General features: G+C 42.3%; 1 protein-coding gene across 1 annotated transcript; it reads left to right on the top strand.

Moving 5' to 3' along the window:
• The first annotated feature begins 10,431 nt into the window (after positions 1–10,431).
• LOC120721921 lies at positions 10,432–15,439 on the top strand. Its single transcript, XM_040012564.1, has 2 exons — positions 10,432–11,896; positions 14,608–15,439. The coding sequence occupies exons 1-2, from the start codon at positions 11,651–11,653 to the stop codon at positions 15,412–15,414; spliced, it is 1,053 nt and encodes a 350-aa protein (XP_039868498.1). The 5' UTR covers positions 10,432–11,650; the 3' UTR covers positions 15,415–15,439.
• Positions 15,440–18,183: the final 2,744 nt, after the last annotated feature.

The following is an 18,183-nucleotide window of genomic DNA, read 5'->3' as shown; positions in this document are numbered from 1 at the left end:
GACACAGTCACTAACTACTTCCTCCACTCTCTGTGTTCCTCTCTGTGATATAAGCTAAACATCTAGCTAGCTAGCTCATTATCTCTCAGTCTAAACTGTACACTCAAAATACAGAAAAGAGTGGGAATCAAACCCTGAATTTAAGGGGTGGTTGAAGTGGTTTATTGGAGATGATTCACGTGTATACTGCCCGTATTGCAAGGCTAATTTCTACGTCAAACTGAGTGATGTGAAAAAACACATGATAACTCAAAAACATATTCAAAAGGAAAAGCGTTATAACAGTTCCACCCAAAACAAGTTGCCATTTATGATTTTAAAAAACTGACTCGACAAAAAAGGCAGAGGCCACCGTAGCATTAGCTATCGCTGAACACTGTTCCACGCTGGTATGTGATCATATCGGAGAGGGATGTAGAGCTGCTTTCTCAGACTCCACTGCTGCTACTCATTTAAAAAAGCACTGGATAAAGCGCACAGAAATGATCAATGGTTATATCCCGTTTATCGTCTCCAAAGGAGAGCAGTCACTCTGAGAGAAACACAAGCTCCAGCAGCTCTGCACTCAGGGAACAAACTACATTTACTTATTTTGTGCAGCATATTGCGCCGACATTATGTTATATGGGACAGCAGCTGCCCACTTAAACTGTGACTACCACCAGGTAGCGTGTGCGTGTTTCCTGAATCAGCAGCAGGTGTTAAACAGCTGACAGGTGAACAGGATGTATGCAGGTACACTGAAGGTCTGTCGAGCTGATCCATGGTATGGAAGAAAATGTCAGCTCGTTATTTATGTTACAGAAACACAGAGACATGAGACCAGGCAGAATTTTGAGTAAAGTTATTTCATTGTTGCCTGAAGATAATATTTATGCCTGTATGCATTTGTAGGAGCTGGAGAGGATGGAGACCTTTTATGTTGAGGTCTTTAATCTTGTTAAACCACATGATGACACACTAACAGAGAGAAATGACCATTCAGTGAAAATGAAAATCTGTGGATGCAACATCTGGAACACAGAGAGTGGAATATGTAAACAAATCTAACTGGTTAATGTAAAAAAACAGTTAACCTGGAACACCGAGGCTGTGAGCTCGGTACACTCTGTAAGCTGACTGTTAGTGAAGCTAGCGACATCTCCGAAAACATTGGAGCGCTTTTGCAAACATGTTCTATGTTGACAACCTGACCAGATATGTGAAGATTATGTCACTACATTCTCAGATAAAACATTATTAAAAGTGTAGTTGGTGTAAAAGTTTATTGCTGCTTGTGATTAGAAATGCATTCTGGGATACCCGGCTGCCCCAAGTCCATACTAACACCAGTTCATAGCAATCGATTATCTAGGATCAACTTGTCTTGACTTACTTTGCACAGTAACCAATCAGATGTTAGACATGCTGCAGTGGCAGCATTAACCCCACCCCCTGAGTTTGATGAGTGAGGCTAACAAATAAAATTATTCAAGAACACAGCCGCAGGGTCAGAAGTGCCAAAATGAATTAAATAAATACACCATTAAATAATTAAATAAATGTGTCAATAATTAATTAATATTTGAAATAAATTAATAATTTATTAAACATTTTAAATGATATGAATGGGTATTCATTATTGAAATATTTATTTAATTGATTATTTTCCATTTTAAGGAATTAATGAAACATTGGTCGTGTCCAAATTCATGGGCTGCATCCTCCTGAGGCCGCATTTGTAGACCGATTACGTCACAGCGACGCGCCGAAGGCTGTCCAAATTCGTAGACTCCTCCGAATGTAGCCGACAAATGCGTCCTCCTTTTGCCCGAATTTGAAGGATGGGTCGGATGTGTCCTTCGTGGCCTACCATATCCCAGCCAAACTCCAGTTTCCAACAATGGCAGCCACTACTAAGTTTTAAAATTACTCTTATTAATCTTTCTGAAAGAAAGTAGCTGTGTAAACATCAAATATCTGCTCGGTTTATCAAGATATCGCATATTTGCCAAAGTGCTTCGACGTTTTCGGAGACGTTTGCTACCCACCAGCTCGATAGCTAGTCGGGAGCTCGAGGGTTACTGATGCGGCCGAGAACGGCACAACTCCCGGCACATCATTTTCAGATCACCGCGGACTTTCGCTGCTCGGGTTAAACGTAATATATAAGTCACTTAGACAACCTCAAAATGTTATTGTTGGGCTTTTTTCAGTGTTTTGTTTGTTCGTGAGTAAATCGGTTTGGCTGAAATTAAAGTTATTAGATTAGATTAGATAAAATAAAACTTTATTAATCCCCCGGGTGGGTTCCTCCTTGGTTTTTACACAGCTGACTAAACGTCAAACAAAACTGATTAAACAGAAGTATGAGACAGTCGAGAATTTACGCCAGTGTCCTGTTATATTTTAGATAGCAAGGAGCAGATGGCTGAGTTTATTAAACTCCACCGAGACAGCGGTGACGCTAATCAGAAGGCTAGACCGTCCAATTTCACGGCCGTTTACTTCCGGCCTACCCGACCTTCTGAGGACCCGGCCCACGTAGACCGCGAAGGCCGGGTCCTCAGGAGGATGCAGCCCATGAATTTGGACAAGACCATTGAATTAATTATTTAATGGCCTATTTAATTAACTCATTTTGGCACTCCTGGCCCTCCATATTTGGGTTCACCTTTCAGCAAAAGAAACTAGAGATTGTGAGGCATACATGCCAACCCTCCCGATTTTTCCGGAAGAATCCCGAATTTCAGTGCCCCTCCCGAAAATCTCCTGGAGCCACCATTCTCCCGAATTTCTACCAGGATAACAAAATTGAAAAACCATATCTCAGATTGGCCCAGCCAATTCCAGTTTCCAACAATGGCTACTACTACTGCAGTTAATTAGTTTTAATATTACTCTATTACTCTTTCTGGGCTGCACAATAAACTTTTAACATAACAGAATAGCTGTGTGAACTTCAAATATCTGAGCTGGCGAGAACAGCAAACTCCCGGCACATCGTTTAACATGATTTATAAGTCACTTAAATAACTTAAACATCTTATTTTGAAGGCTAGACTGTCCCAATTCACAGTGGCTTACTTCCGGTCTACCTGGCTTTCAGAGGACCCGGCCCACTTAGACCGCAAAGGCCAGGTCCGCCGGAAAATAATAACGGTGACATTTAACTTATTTTATTTTATCCAATAAATAAACACTGTAAAATTCAAGTTTTTTGTATATGTATATGTATATGAATATGTATATCCCTCCTTTTGAATGTCTCCGTAATTCTGAGGTCTCAAGGTTGGCAAGTATGCTGTGAGGTGATGTATCAACAAGGAGCATAAGGCTACCTAGCCACGTTAGCCACCTACAGATAGAGTTTGACTTATTTTCCTCTTCCTTAACTCTTAAATTAAAAATAAAAACACAAACCAACATATCAGCTATAAAAAAAATTTTTCATTAACCTTTGGTCTAATTGGCCTAATCAGTCAATTCACACTTCCTGTTGGAGAGTAAAATTCAGTCCCAGTCCCTTGATATAAGATAACATGGCATTTGGTTGTTTGGGAAGAGGGGGAAGTTTTAGGAGTGATGGTGAGAGAGAGAGAGAGAGAGAGAGAGAGAGACTTTGACTTTTCACACAACTTTATTTACACCACAAAAAAACAAAAAAACAAAAAACACAAAAAAGTAACACAAAAATGCTACCACATGATCAGTAACATTCATTGTACACTAACCATTAACTAAGGTGCCCAGCACACACCCAGCACAAAGGTTAAGAACAAGTGTCCAATCTGCTCCTACTGAACACAAAACCCGTCCAATCCCCCACATAGTTTCAAAGGAGTCCAGATTATTAGTCAGAGAGTAAAAAGCATACTCTACTCTCAGATGGGATGCCAACAATCCCTTTAAACTCTACACAACATCAGTCCAACCCTGACCTAGCATCTGGTTCTTCCTAGTCTTCCACGTTGCCAGCTTGGCTGTACAAAACAAAAAATTAATCAGAATCAAGGTCCGTCTTTTCTTCACTGAATACTTAGGGCCAAAAACAAAAACAAAGGTACAGAGAATATCTCCCCCAGAGATTTCACCCACTCCTGCAACAAAGAAAATAAACCTACTAGCCGCGGACAACAGACCACTAAGTGCTCCAGCGTCTCCCTTTTTGAACAAAACGGACAACCTTCCCCAGTGCTTGGGTTCAGGTGAGCTCTGTGTCTTTTCGTGGCTATTGCTCCATGTACAATCCTCCACTGGAGGTCAGCCATCCATTTTTCAACAGGAGGCTTATACAGGACCCTCCACCTGCCTTTAGGGGTAGAATCTGAACCAAAAAACTCAGTCCATTTTGACTCCCTGATTCCAACCAGAGAGCGGAAATTAGTGATGTGTTGGTCGCAAACGAAACGGCTCTTAGAGCTGACTCTTTGAAGTGAATGACATGAGCCGGCTCCCTATTGGGAGCCGTGGGTTTTTTTTTTCTTTTTCTCACCCTCTCTCTCGCACTTTTTTTCCGCTTCACTCCGCACGCAAACCTTGTGCTTTGCGCTGGGAAGAGGGGGGAGGGGCGGTAGTTGCACTCTCAGTAGCACAGGAACAGAGCAGGAGGGAGAGAGAGAGATTGAGAGCCAGGGACAACAACATCACATTAGAAAGGTATAGTAAGCATCCACATCCAATAAAGGATTCAGAAAGTTTATGCATGCAGGCCCATATGACAGAGAATGTGCATCTTCTTTTTGTTTTCATATTTTAATTTATATTTAATTGTGTTGTGGTTTGCAGTATTTTGTGTTGTTTCACTTTAAATTTGTTTAAAAGGAAAAAGCTGAAAATTTAAATAGTTAGAAGTTGAAATGTAAATAGTTGTTTTTTGTATAATGTGATTTATTTATTACATTTTAAGTGGAGTGAATAAATAAAAGTACATTTACGGTGGCCGCTAGAGACAAAGCACGTACAAACTCCAAAACACATTAAAAACTCCGAAGCACGTACAAAGCACAACAGAAGTGCTCCAGGATGCGAGGCGCAGTGTTGAGCTTTTGTTACCTAGTGGCTACACGAGCCAGCAAGTACCAACGACCGGATTTGGTGTGCGGTAGTAACAGGTAAATGAACATTTTTTTAAATTATTTGAATACAGGGAGTGCAGAATTATTAGGCAACTGAGTATTTTGTCCACATCATCCTCTTCATGCATGTTGTCTTACTCCAAGCTGTATAGGCTCGAAAGCCTACTACCAATTAAGCATATTAGGTGATGTGCATCGCTGTAATGAGAAGGGGTGTGGTCTAATGACATCAACACCCTATATCAGGTGTGCATAATTATTAGGCAACTTCCTTTCCTTTGGCGAAATGGGTCAAAAGAAGGACTTGACAGGCTCAGAAAAGTCAAAAATAGTGAGATATCTTGCAGAGGGATGCAGCAGTCTCAAAATTGCAAAGCTTCTGAAGCGTGATCATCGAACAATCAAGCGTTTCATTCAAAATAGTCAACAGCGTCGCAAGAAGCGTGTGGAAAAACCAAGGCGCAAAATAACTGCCCATGAACTGAGAAAAGTCAAGCGTGCAGCTGCCAAGATGCCACTTGCCACCAGTTTGGCCATATTCCAGAGCTGCAACATCACTGGAGTGCCCAAAAGCACAAGGTGTGCAATACTCAGAGACATGGCCAAGGTAAGAAAGGCTGAAAGACGACCACCACTGAACAAGACACACAAGCTGAAACGTCAAGACTGGGCCAAGAAATATGTCAAGACTGATTTTTCTAAGGTTTTATGGACTGATGAAATGAGAGTGAGTCTTGATGGGCCAGATGGATGGGCCCGTGGCTGGATTGGTAAGGGCAGAGAGCTCCAGTCCAACTCAGACGCCAGCAAGGTGGAGGTGGAGTACTGGTTTGGGCTGGTATCATCAAAGATGAGCTTGTGGGGCCTTTTCGGGTTGAGGATGGAGTCAAGCTCAACTCCCAGTCCTACTGCCAGTTTCTGGAAGACACCTTCTTCAAGCAGTGGTACAGGAAGAAGTCTGCATCCTTCAAGAAAAACATGATTTTCATGCAGGACAATGCTCCATCACACGCGTCCAAGTACTCCACAGCGTGGCTGGCAAGAAAGGGTATAAAAGAAGAAAAACTAATGACATGGCCACCTTGTTCACCTGATCTGAACCCCATTGAGAACCTGTGGTCCATCATCAAATGTGAGATTTACAAGGAGGGAAAACAGTACACCTCTCTGAACAGTGTCTGGGAGGCTGTGGTTGCTGCTGCACGCAATGTTGATGGTGAACAGATCAAAACACTGACAGAATCCATGGATAGCAGGCTTTTGAGTGTCCTTGCAAAGAAAGGTGGCTATATTGGTCACTGATTTGTTTTTGTTTTGTTTTTGAATGTCAGAAATGTATATTTGTGAATGTGGAGATGTTATATTGGTTTCACTGGTAAAAATAAATAATTGAAATGGGTATATATTTGTTTTTTGTTAAGTTGCCTAATAATTATGCACAGTAATAGTCACCTGCACACACAGATATCCCCCTAAAATAGCTAAAACTAAAAACTACTTCCACAAACATTCAGCTTTGATATTAATGAGTTTTTTGGGTTCATTGAGAACATGGTTGTTGTTGAATAATAAAATTATTCCTCAAAAATACAACTTGCCTAATAATTATGCACTCCCTGTATATATGAGCGCTTGTGTATAAATACAGAAACAATACACATATGCTTTCAATTGTGTAATTTATGTGATCTAGGTAGCTCTGTTTTGGAAGTTCAGTTAACGCTAGAAATTTTGTACATGCTTTGGAATTTGTATGTGCTTTTTGGAGTTTATACGTGCTTTGTCTCTAGGGGCCACCGTATATATTTATATATAAACATATATAAATAAAACCACTTTTTTTTTACATTACTCATTTCTTTTGTACATAATTTTATATTGTTGTTAATAATAAATTAATTAAAGCAACAAAACAACCTGAAGAGCCGGCTGGGAGCCAAAAGAGCAGGTTCTCTAGAAAGAGCCGGAAATCCCATCACTAGCGGAAATTCAGCACCTTAACATAGCTAAAATATAGCTGCTTCTTCCCACAAGACGTAAAAACATCTAGCAATGGTGTTCCCAAGGGGAGAAGTAGGTCACTCCCCTTCAGGCTGCTCCTCAAAGGCAGCACTGACCATCAAGGAGGGAAAAACATATTCGCTGTCATCACCCCATTGATCAGCTAGGACACGGTCTCCAGCAAAGTCTCTCAGGGATGGCGACAGAGATTGCCAAATTTCCTCCATAATTCTCACCAGCATTCTGGAGGACTTAATGCCCGTGACACAACCAAGTGTTCCCATTGACATCCTTGTGAGATGACCCAATTTGATAATGCCAGCCTCCACAAACTTGCTCCTTATCATAGCAGAAGAAAACATAGTGCCAGGAAAAAAGTAATTAAAAACCAGTGGCTCCTTAAACAGCCACGTCCCAGGTCTGGGGTCAGGAGTACGTGCGATCTTCAGTGTCCGCCAAACGTTAACCATAGGGCTGTAAAATGGTACAAGTCCAGACAGATCCACTTGATCCAATTTCAGAAGAAAGAAAGAAAATAAGAAAAGAAAGAAATAACCACAGCCATATAGCAGCTTCTGTGCCATCTGTAGTCTAAAGGTTCTATTACGCCTTGTCCCCCCTCTGCCACAGAAAGATACAGGGCTGCCGCACGAAGCCAATGCTGACCCAACCAGACAAACTTCACCAGAAGCTGCTGCACCTCTTTCCAGAAGATCGGGTGGTGGCACTAAAACAAGTAATCTGTGCCATAAAGACAAGGCAACTAGATTATTTGCTGTTAGAACTCTTTTCCTGTAGGAAAGGTAGGGGAGCAACCAGTTCCATTTAGACAATTTAGTCTCCACCTTTTCCCACACTCGCTCCCAGTTCTGCTTCACAAAGTCATCACTCCCCAAGTACACCCCAAGAGTTTTAATACCCCTTTGACCCCATCGAAGGTTCCCAGGAAGTTTGGGAATACTCGCCAAATTCCACTGCCCCACCAAAGAGGCCTCACTCTTATCCCAATTAACCCTGGCTGAAGAAGCGTTTTCATATAAAACCAGACATTCCTTTAATTCCTGCACATCCCTTTGATCCTAATAAAAACATTAACATCATCAGCATATGCTCACACAACAACAGGAGGGCTCTGAGCCAGATCTGGCAAAGAGAAACCCCTCAACTTGTTCCTCAATCTACAGAGAAAAGGCTCAATAGCAATGCTATAGAGCAGTCCAGAGAAAGGGCAACCCTGTCTAATTCCTCTCCGAACTGGCACAGGGCAACTCAACCCTCCTCCCACCTTCACAACACAGCAAGCATCGCTATACAACAGCTTCACCCATGTCAGAAACCCCTGCCCAAACACCAAAGGTCTTCAAGGTGGAAAAAAGAAAAGCATGGTCCACACGGTCAAAAGCCTTCTCCTGATCAATAGATATGATGCCAACTTTAGCATTGTACACTTTACAAATATCAAATTCATCTCTCATTAAAAATAAGTTATCAATCATAGACCTATCTGGAATACAGTAAGATTGATCTATACCAATCAACAGTTCAATGACCATTTTCAGTCTGTTTGATAAAACCTTGGAAAGAAGCTTGCAGTCTGCACATAAAAGGGCCACTGGTCTCCAATTTTTAAGAAGGGTTAAATGATTAGGGTTAAACTTTTTTGGTATGAGAGAAATAACTGCACGTGTGCAGGAAGCTGGAAGTATCCCTTCTGTAAAACATTCCTTAAACACGTCCAATAGGTCCCGACCTAGAAGACTCCAGAAGTGCTTAAAAAAGTCTGATGGTAAACCATCTATTCCTGGAGCTTTGCCTGAAGCCATCTGAGACACCGCCGCAGACAGCTATACAGATATACAAAGGTATATCCCTGTTTAAGACGTCCCGATCCCCTGGACTCAGCTGAGGAGGCCCCTGCAGAAGTTCCGAAGCAGAGTCCACATCACAGCTATCTGCTCTAAACAAGTCAGTGTAAAAGTCCACCGTATGTCTTCTCATCTCAGCTGGATCTGTGCTCACCCTCACACAACACAGTCCCCTTGAGCAGCACCACTTAATTTTTCTTTTAATGTTTTAAACAAAATCTCACACTCAGACCCTACGGTTGGTGCATAGACATTAACAAAAGTAAAAAATAAAACCTTCTATTTCAGCTTTCAACATAAGGACTTTACCATCTCCTTGTTGAAAGTAATATTTGCATTTAGAGAAGGCGAAAATAATATAGCAACTCCTGTGCAAAAACTTGTCCCATGGCTAAGAAACTGCTGCCTAACCCACAGACGCCATCCCTGTCAAACTGAAAAACAAACTGCACAATCACAAACAGCTATGAAACTACCATACAATAAACACAGTGAGAAAACTGAAAAAAAGCATTTAATGAAAAACTCACATTCTCACTCAGACCCACCAAACTCACCACCATCAAACTCCCAGCATGCCGTGTGTGTGTGTGTGTGAGAGAGAGAGAGAGAGAGAGAGAGAGAGAAAGCGAGCAGACAAACGAGATAAATCAGCTGTGTGCGGAAAAGTTCAGGTTGCTGCAGGAGCTGCAAATGTCTAATGATGGAGATGCAGAAAGGGGCCGAGCTTTGTTTTCCACAACTCATCAACAGCTCCTGCAGGAAGCCGACACCTCACTGGTCCAAAGCTGTGCTGCTGAACATTGTTCTGTCCTGCATCTCTCTGATCACTGCTGCTCTAAACCTCCTGGTCATCATCTCAGTCTCCCACTTCAAGCAGAGACCAACTTTTGAATTGAAGTTACACTTGAGATACAATTTAGGCTTAGATATATGAAAAGTGAGATTTGCATTATTGGAATTAGCAGTGAATAAATGAAGTGAAATAGAAATATATCTTTGGTTCAATCATAACTGCTAAGTTGATTAAGCTTCATTTTGTCGTAATAAAGAAGCAATTTCACTAAATATACATTTTGACATGATTAAGACATGACATGATGATGAAAGATTTTTAATTTTGTGATTATGCTTAGTTGTAGCTTCATTTAAAGGAAGAAGAGCTTGTGAATCGGAACCAACACAGGAAGAGAGATTGAAGCCATATGTGTAGAGGAATGCGGTGACATATGATACTACCTCCTGTTTTAAACAGACGAGCTGGCGCTCTCCCTCTCTTTCTCTCCTTTTATGGGAATGTCTGAATTTCTATACATACAAAGTTACCTCCTTTTTCAGCAGATAAGCGAAAGGTTTTCTCCTTTTAAGGAAAAATGATCAGTTCCATACATGCCACTCCTACTGCTGTGGAAACTTGCTTTAAGTATAAATAAAGGATGTTCTGAATGCCCTGGGCGGTTTTTCTGTGTCACATCTGTTGAGCAGTGACCGCCCATGCGCATGTAAAAAATAGATATCTAAGTTGTGAGTTTCTTTATCTTCTAACAATTTCTCCTCACATTTTCTTGGTCCTCCGAGCCGGAGGAGGAAGCATCGGTCGCTGTGTCCTGGCGTCGTGGAAACTGCACTGAAAGTCTGTCGACAGCCTCTTCGGAGTGAAAGTCCAGAGACGTGAAATTCGGGTTCTGGCCAGTGTTATTAAGTGGTCCACGGCGCTGGGATCCAGTGGCTGACTTTCAACATAGCCAGAGAATCTTGGGAAGGTAAAGAAACCACTCACTTACACTCACGTAAAATGAATTTAGAAGTAATCCGCCGAAAGGATTTTCAAAATAAAAGAATGAGTCTGATCCACTGCACGGATCTGTAAAAAGAGGACTAATCCGCCGAAAGGATTTTAAAATTGGGAACTTTTAGGACTGACCTGCCGAAAGGGTCTGCACGACTGTGTAAATGTCTGTATAAATGTTTGTGTTTTCTGTGTGTTGAGAGTGAATTGATTTGAACAGCACAATACGCTGCTGAATCACTCTCATTGTTATTGTCATTTTATTTCCTGTCAGTAGCTGAAGTAGTGGTGACAAAAGAGAACGGTTGAGTTCCGCCTCATAAAACTGACACCGCTCCACTAAATAGAGTGGAGTAGAAGGGCGTAGTCAGTAACCACTCTTTAAGTCTAATACCAGAGAAAGCTCTGCAGTTCTGTTTTAATGGGTAATCAGCCCACTAAGTTTACTGTTGATGAACAGTGGTTAGAAAAAAAATGTCCAGGCGCCGGACAAATTAGTGTGCAAAGATGGAGAAATCCTAAAAAGACCAAATGTTCCACCTGGGAAGGAAAATGTAGCCCATCTGCACTATCACAACTTAAAGGAGCATTACTGAAAGAACTAGGAGAGACAAAAGGTTTAAAGAAAAAAGGAAAACGCACGCAAGAATTAGAATATTTCCAAGTATGGAAGCGAGAGGCAGATAGACGATGTGAGAATAAACAAAAGAAACAAGAAAAGAAAAAAGAAAAAGCAGAAGTATCATACCCCCCACCATATGCGCCCCTCCCTGGAGCAGCGTCAATACTGAAGCCAACCCCCACTCCTGCTGCTGTGAAGCCAACTCCCACTTCCGCTGCTGCACGGCCAACCCCTACTCCCGCTGCTGCGACCCCCCCTTAAACTAACCTGTGATCTGTTTAGACCTCAATCTGGTCTTTATGCAGAGGCACAAAACATGTTAGATGAAATGGCACTAGGCGAAAATCCACAGGAAAAAATAGGAAAAGATCGTTACGGACGAGATATGGGAGGTGATGTCGATCCACCTGGTCCTCCCGGCATTTTTCCTATGATAGCAGTACCAAACCCCAGATACGGCCAACTCACAGGGAAAGGTGAAGCAGGTGGAGAGGCGCAACGTGATAATAACCCAACTACATTCGTGTTTCGGCCATGGTCACAAAAAGATAGGCAAAATGTGTTAAAAGTATAGCTGTCGAAATTAACGCATTAATTGCGATAATTAAATTTTGGAATTAATTACGTTAGAATATTTAACTATTTAGCGCAACACGCAGATAAGTCGCTCCCATAATTCCACTTGATTTGTTTACCGCGCCACTGAAAATGGAGAAGCAGGAACAGGATGGCCTTCTGGATGGGGAATTTAAATACAAGAAGAACATAGATGGGACAATAAACAAACGCGTTGTAATTTGCACTCACTGTAGTAAAGAGTTTCAATTTCACCGTTCAAATTCGACCTTAAAATACCACCTTAATGCCAAACACGCGTTTGTCGGGGCAGCAGCTTCACCCGGCCTGCGTCAGACCACTCTTAGTGAACGCAGGCCACTCGGTAAGTCTTCTTTGGACAAACTGACTGACAATATAGCCAAATGGATAGCAAAGGACTATAGACCGCTAAGCATTGTGGAGGACAAGGGCTTTGCGGATGTTTTAAAGGTTGCATCTCAGGATACGTCCTACAAGCCCCCAGCGAGAAGCACAATAACAATTCGAATCCACGAACTGTATGAAACGGAGAAAAAGAAAAAAGAAGAGGCTTTAGTTCACACAGAATGCGTGGCTCTGACAGGAGACCACTGGACATCATTGAGTAATGACAATTACCTGGGAGTTACTGCGCATTTAATCACTGAAGCCTGGGGTCTGACATCCTTTGCGCTGACTATAATGAAAACGGAAGAGCGGCACTTTGTGGAGGCTTGTGCAGAGCAGTTCCAGACTGTTGCTCGCAGGTGGAGAATTGAGGAGAAGGTGACAACAGTAGGCACGGACAGTGCGTGCAATATGATCGCCGCGGCTCGCATCATGCCATTCAATCACATGCCGTGTACCGCGCACATTCTACAGAGATGCATCACAGTGAGTCTCGCAGACAGTGGCTTTGTCACTGCGCTGGCCAAATGCCGCAAAATTGTTGGCCATTTTAAGCACAGCCCAGCAAACACAGCAGAGCTGAACGCAGAGCAGGTGTCACTGGGGCGCAAGCAGGAGCCGTTGGCCCAGGACGTGCCTACGCGCTGGAACTCCACGCTGGAGATGGTGAAGCGCTTGATCCGCAACCAAACTGCAGTAACCGCGACTCTGGATAAACAAAAGCATAAACTTGTCCTCCTGACGCCTCCAGAGTGGGACAAACTCCAGAGACTGGAGACACTTCTAGAGCCCTGCAGGTGAGCCTTTCATTGTGACCATAATTGTAGGTTTAGATTAAATGTATCAAACATACATCTTAAATCAGTTTTGTTATTATGAAAATGTCTTATTTAAAAAATAAATGAAATCAAATATTTTATTAATATTACCTAGTATTAAAAAGCTTTTTTAATTTGCTGTCTTATCTGTGTGTGTGTGTGTGTGTGTGTGTGTGTGTATTCCACTGCAGATATGTGACTGAACTGCTGGGAGGAGAGGCCTACGTCTCCTGCTCTGTAGTTCTACCAGCCTTCTGCCACCTGCGCCGTGTCATGGAAGTAACTGATGAGGACCCTGCATATGTGGTGAGGTTTAAAGAGAAGTTTAAGGAAGACCTTGCTTCCCGCCAGGAACATACCAACTATGCATGGCTCCAGATCGCAACTGCACTGGACCCACGTTTTAAAGACCTACGCAGTGTGCCCAAGACTGACAGAGAAGCAGTGTGGACCACACTGGCAGGCATGCTGCATGAAGACTCTCCTAGAAGATCACACACTGCAGAAGAAGGTCCAGCCAAGAAGAGGCTGAGCCTGCTGCAGATGGACTCTGACTCTGAGTCAGAGGAGGAGGTACAGCAGGACAGAGCCATACAGCGCTACAGAGTAGAGCCCTGCACTGCCTTAGAGGACTGTCCCTTACAGTGGTGGGCAGCTCATGCAGGAGCCCACAGCCAGCTGGCCCGCCTTGCTCGCAGATACCTGGCCACTCCTGCCTCCACAGTGCCCTGTGAGAGGCTGTTCTCTGTAGCAGGGCACATTGTGAACAAGAAGAGGTCTGCTCTGCACTCAGAGAACGTGGACAAGTTGGTTTGTCTCAGCAACTGGCTGAAGGATGAGTAGACCAGAGGACCGTGTGTTTAGAGCTTGTTCTATGGTTGAATGTGATTTAAACAATACTTTTCACTGTTGTTCATATTTTTTTGCACTAATCTACCTTACCCAAAAGGATGATTGGAGATTTTTTCTATTTTGCCTGTTGAATTAGGCCTATGTTCTGTGAACTTGAAGATGTATATGGATAAAACAATGTGCTAGATTTAAACGGGTGGAAAACATTCAGTAAAAATCCCTCACAGTTATTTGAAGCCCTGTTCTGCTTGTACTGCTTGTACTCACAATTAATAATAAATAAAACAAACAAGTGTGTTAAAAACCACTATCTGTCCCGATTTTTACACATATATACACATATACACATATATTTCGAGTTGCGATTAATCAATTTTTAGGCTGTGATTAATTCGCTTCCAGCACAACACCCAGCCTACGTCAGACCACGCTGAGTGGCCTGCAGGCCACTCAGCGTGGTCTTAGCATTAAATAACACTAACAAGTGTGTAAAAATCCGCTATCTGTCCGTATGTTTGCACACATTTTGGTCATATTTCGAGTTGCGATTAATCATGATTAATTAATTTTTAGGCTGTGATTAATCTGATTAAAAATTTTAATCATTTGACAGCCCTAGTTAAAAGACGTTCCCCCTCTTAATGAAGGTTTCATACCCTGGAGAGATGCGGTAGAAATGATCAGAAGACAGTGGTATTTAAATGGTCATGAAATGCTCCAAGTAATACAAGACATACTAGGTTTAAAAATGGGAACGGTTAGGGGAGATTTCACAGGTAGCGCCGCTGATGGAACGCCCTTAACACCTGTAAGTCAAGACCTAGAAACCGCCGTCGCAAATTTATATGATCGCATCAGAGTACGATTAGCTCCAAGGGCTGACTATGGCAAAATTGGCGAAGTGAAACAAAAAGAAAATGAAACCGCGTCCGATTTTTTAGATCGCCTGCGTCCGGTTTTTAGGCAACATTCAGGAATGGATTATAATGAAGGTCCCGACGGTCCTTACCAACAGCAGCTAAAAAATGCATTCCTGAATGGCCTGCTACCCTCAGTGAAATTCCACGTTGAAAAACACTGGGTCACAATGAATACGGGACCACTAGCCGACGCATTGCAACATGCCGAGCACGCTCTCCGTGTAATAAAGAAAAAGACTGCAAGAACAGGTATTTTCACATTAGATCCAGAAACAGGGTTTATCGCATTCTCAGGAGGATTTAGAGGTAACAGACAGGGACAGAGGAGAGGAAATAGAGGCAGAGGAAGAGGAGGATTTAGAGGAAAGGGCCAGAGATACGTAGGACAGACAGACTTACGCGAAAGAAGTGAAGAAAGAGATAATACGTGCTGGAATTGTGGCAAGGAAGGGCATTTCGCCAGAGATTGCAGACATAAAAACAGACAAACGGCAATATTTAAATGAATGACTAAATGAGAAAAAGCCAAATGAAAATGATAAAAGTGACGCAGAAGTATTTAATGTCCATCAATTAGTTTCTGAAGTAGAAGGCAAACCTACGCTGACAGTCTATGTGAATGGCAAGCCAGTGCAGATGTTATGTGATAGAGGAGCTTGTAAAACCGTTTTGAACAAAAAACCACAGGAAGTACAATTCTCAGAAGATACTTTAATAGTAAAATCAGCATCAGGTCATACTACAGTGCAACGACTGACAAAACCTTTATTTTTAGTATTAAGAGACAGCGGCAGATCATGCAAAAATCAGTGCATCTATGACCTGTCATGCCCCGTGAATCTGTTAGGAAGAGACGCACTAAAAAATCTAAAGATAGGAGTAGTGCCAGGAGAACAAGGCATGCATGCAGAACTAATGCTAAATGATGAAGAAATAGAAAGCATCGAACCACGCCCAAATGGTTGTAAAGCGGGACCAGAGCCCCATTACTACTGGACCCTAGATCTTCCCTCATTAGAGCCATTACAACAAAAAGCCAAAATGTATTTGCCACCTACATCTGTTGTACTTCCTTATACAGAGTATCACAACACACTGCAATATAAATTAAGCCCAGGCCCAGATTCTCAATATGATGCACAAATCCACAGACTAGGCCCACAACGTTTAACACTGCAGCATCTCTATGTCACAAAAAGTGGAAATGCAGTGTGCTCAGTGATACAGAGCGAGAAAATTCAGGAAATAAACAGGATGCCAAACCCACATGTGTCAGTGGCTCATAATGATAACACAGACTGGAGAGATTTAGGGCGGGTCCTCAGAAGTGTAGAAACTGACAGATATGAGAAAACAGGGGAAGCTCAGGAAGGATGGCTACAAGGCAGAAGGACAAAATGCATGCGTTACACATTAGGATGGGTAATGACAACAATACCCACAACTCATCTATCGGATGGTGCAAACGTCTGTATGACACAGAATGATAATGAGTGACATTCATTAACAATAGAAAAGTACCCAGAGCTAGAGCAATTACCTGATGAGTTATGGTCTTCAGGTTTGACCGACGTAGGTTTAATAAAAAATGCAGATCAAATAAAAGTGGAAACAACTACTTCACACAGACCTGTAAAACCACAATATCCATTATCTAAAGAAGCTATGGAAGGCATTAAACCTGTAATCGCGGATATGGAACAAGCAGGAATTTTAATCAAATCAGATAAAGTATCATGTAACACTCCCATTTTTCCAATAAAAAAGGCGAATACAGGAAAGTTTTGTTTGGTACATGACCTTCATGCTATTAATAGCATTACAAAAACAGTACCACCAGTGGTGGCCAATCCACATACAATATTAAATCAAGTGACACCAAAAGAACAGTGGTTCTCAGTGATTGACCTGTCAAACGCTTTTTTTTCTGTGCCCCTGCACCCTGACTCACAGCATCTTTTTGGGTTCACGTTTAATGGTGAAAGATACACATACACAAGGCTACCACAAGGGTTTCAAAATAGCCCAACATTGTATGCCGAAGCATTGAAACAATCTATGTCACTGTGTAGATTACCTGCACCGGGACAATATCTGCTTTACGTAGATGACATCCTGGTAACAGGACACACACCGGAGCAATGCAAAGTGAACACCTTAACTGTGTTAAAACATTTGGCTGAACAGGGGCACAAGGTTTCGCAACACAAACTGCAATTGTGGAGCCCAAAGGTTACATACTTAGGGCATACACTCACGGGAGAAGGAAAGAAACTACTAGATAGTAGAAAAGTGACTGTGCAAAATGCCCCAAAACCTTTAACAAAGCAGCAAATGATGAGTTTCTTGGGTCTCTGCAATTTCTGCAGGACCTGGATTCCAAATTATGCAGCTGAAGTTCAGCCGTTACAAGACGTGATTTATGGAAAAAACTTAGCATTAAAGGATAAAATACAGTGGACTCCAGAGGCAGAGAGGGCATTTATAGATTTAAAAAATGCAAACAAACACTGTACTTGCTCTACCAGACTATGACAAACCATTCTACCTGCATGTAGATGGTGGAGCAGGGTACATGAAAGCTGTGTTAACCCAAGCTGTAATGGGCTAAGTTTCCATCCAGCTTAAACACTCCCAAATAAATCTCCGAGACACAGGGGGTTGAAGTCCAGGAGCTTTACTGGGTACTTTTTTGTGAAACTGTAAACACGATACAATGAAATATATGAGATGTATTATAGATACAATAAGCTCAAAACATCTGGCTAATTATTACAGCCTAACAACCTAGCCGCATAGCTTATATGAGACACAATAAAGCTAACCGAATAACAGACAACGGTTCAAACGCTTCGCCGCTTAATAGTACAAAAATGAATTATACTCACAGACTATGCCTTAGCGAGGAGAAAAGGATTAAACCTGTAACGGCGGAGCTGGCGGCTGCATGAGCCCACACGCTAATATCCCAAGTCACACGGTAGATTCACTTCCTGACTCCCAGCATGCACTGCTCTCGTGCTGTCATGGTTACGAAGATACACGAGTCGCTACGAAGATACACGAGTCGCTCTAAGCTGTGATAACGAGATAAAAAGAACACATGAGAACACATTTCTGAAGGCATGACACTCCCCGCTTGGGATCTTTAAAGAGCCCACATCAATCAGCAGAATCAGACTTTGGAGAAAGAAGCAGAACTACTTCTGTAATGGGACGAGAGAATCCTCTCCTCTTTCCATCCTTGACGACCTCCACTTCGACTCTCCGAACCA

This window comes from Simochromis diagramma, unplaced genomic scaffold (assembly GCF_900408965.1).
Source record: "Simochromis diagramma unplaced genomic scaffold, fSimDia1.1 OVJJ01000612.1, whole genome shotgun sequence".
NCBI lineage: Eukaryota > Metazoa > Chordata > Actinopteri > Cichliformes > Cichlidae > Simochromis > Simochromis diagramma.
This window is presented reverse-complemented; position numbering and strand designations above follow the sequence as displayed.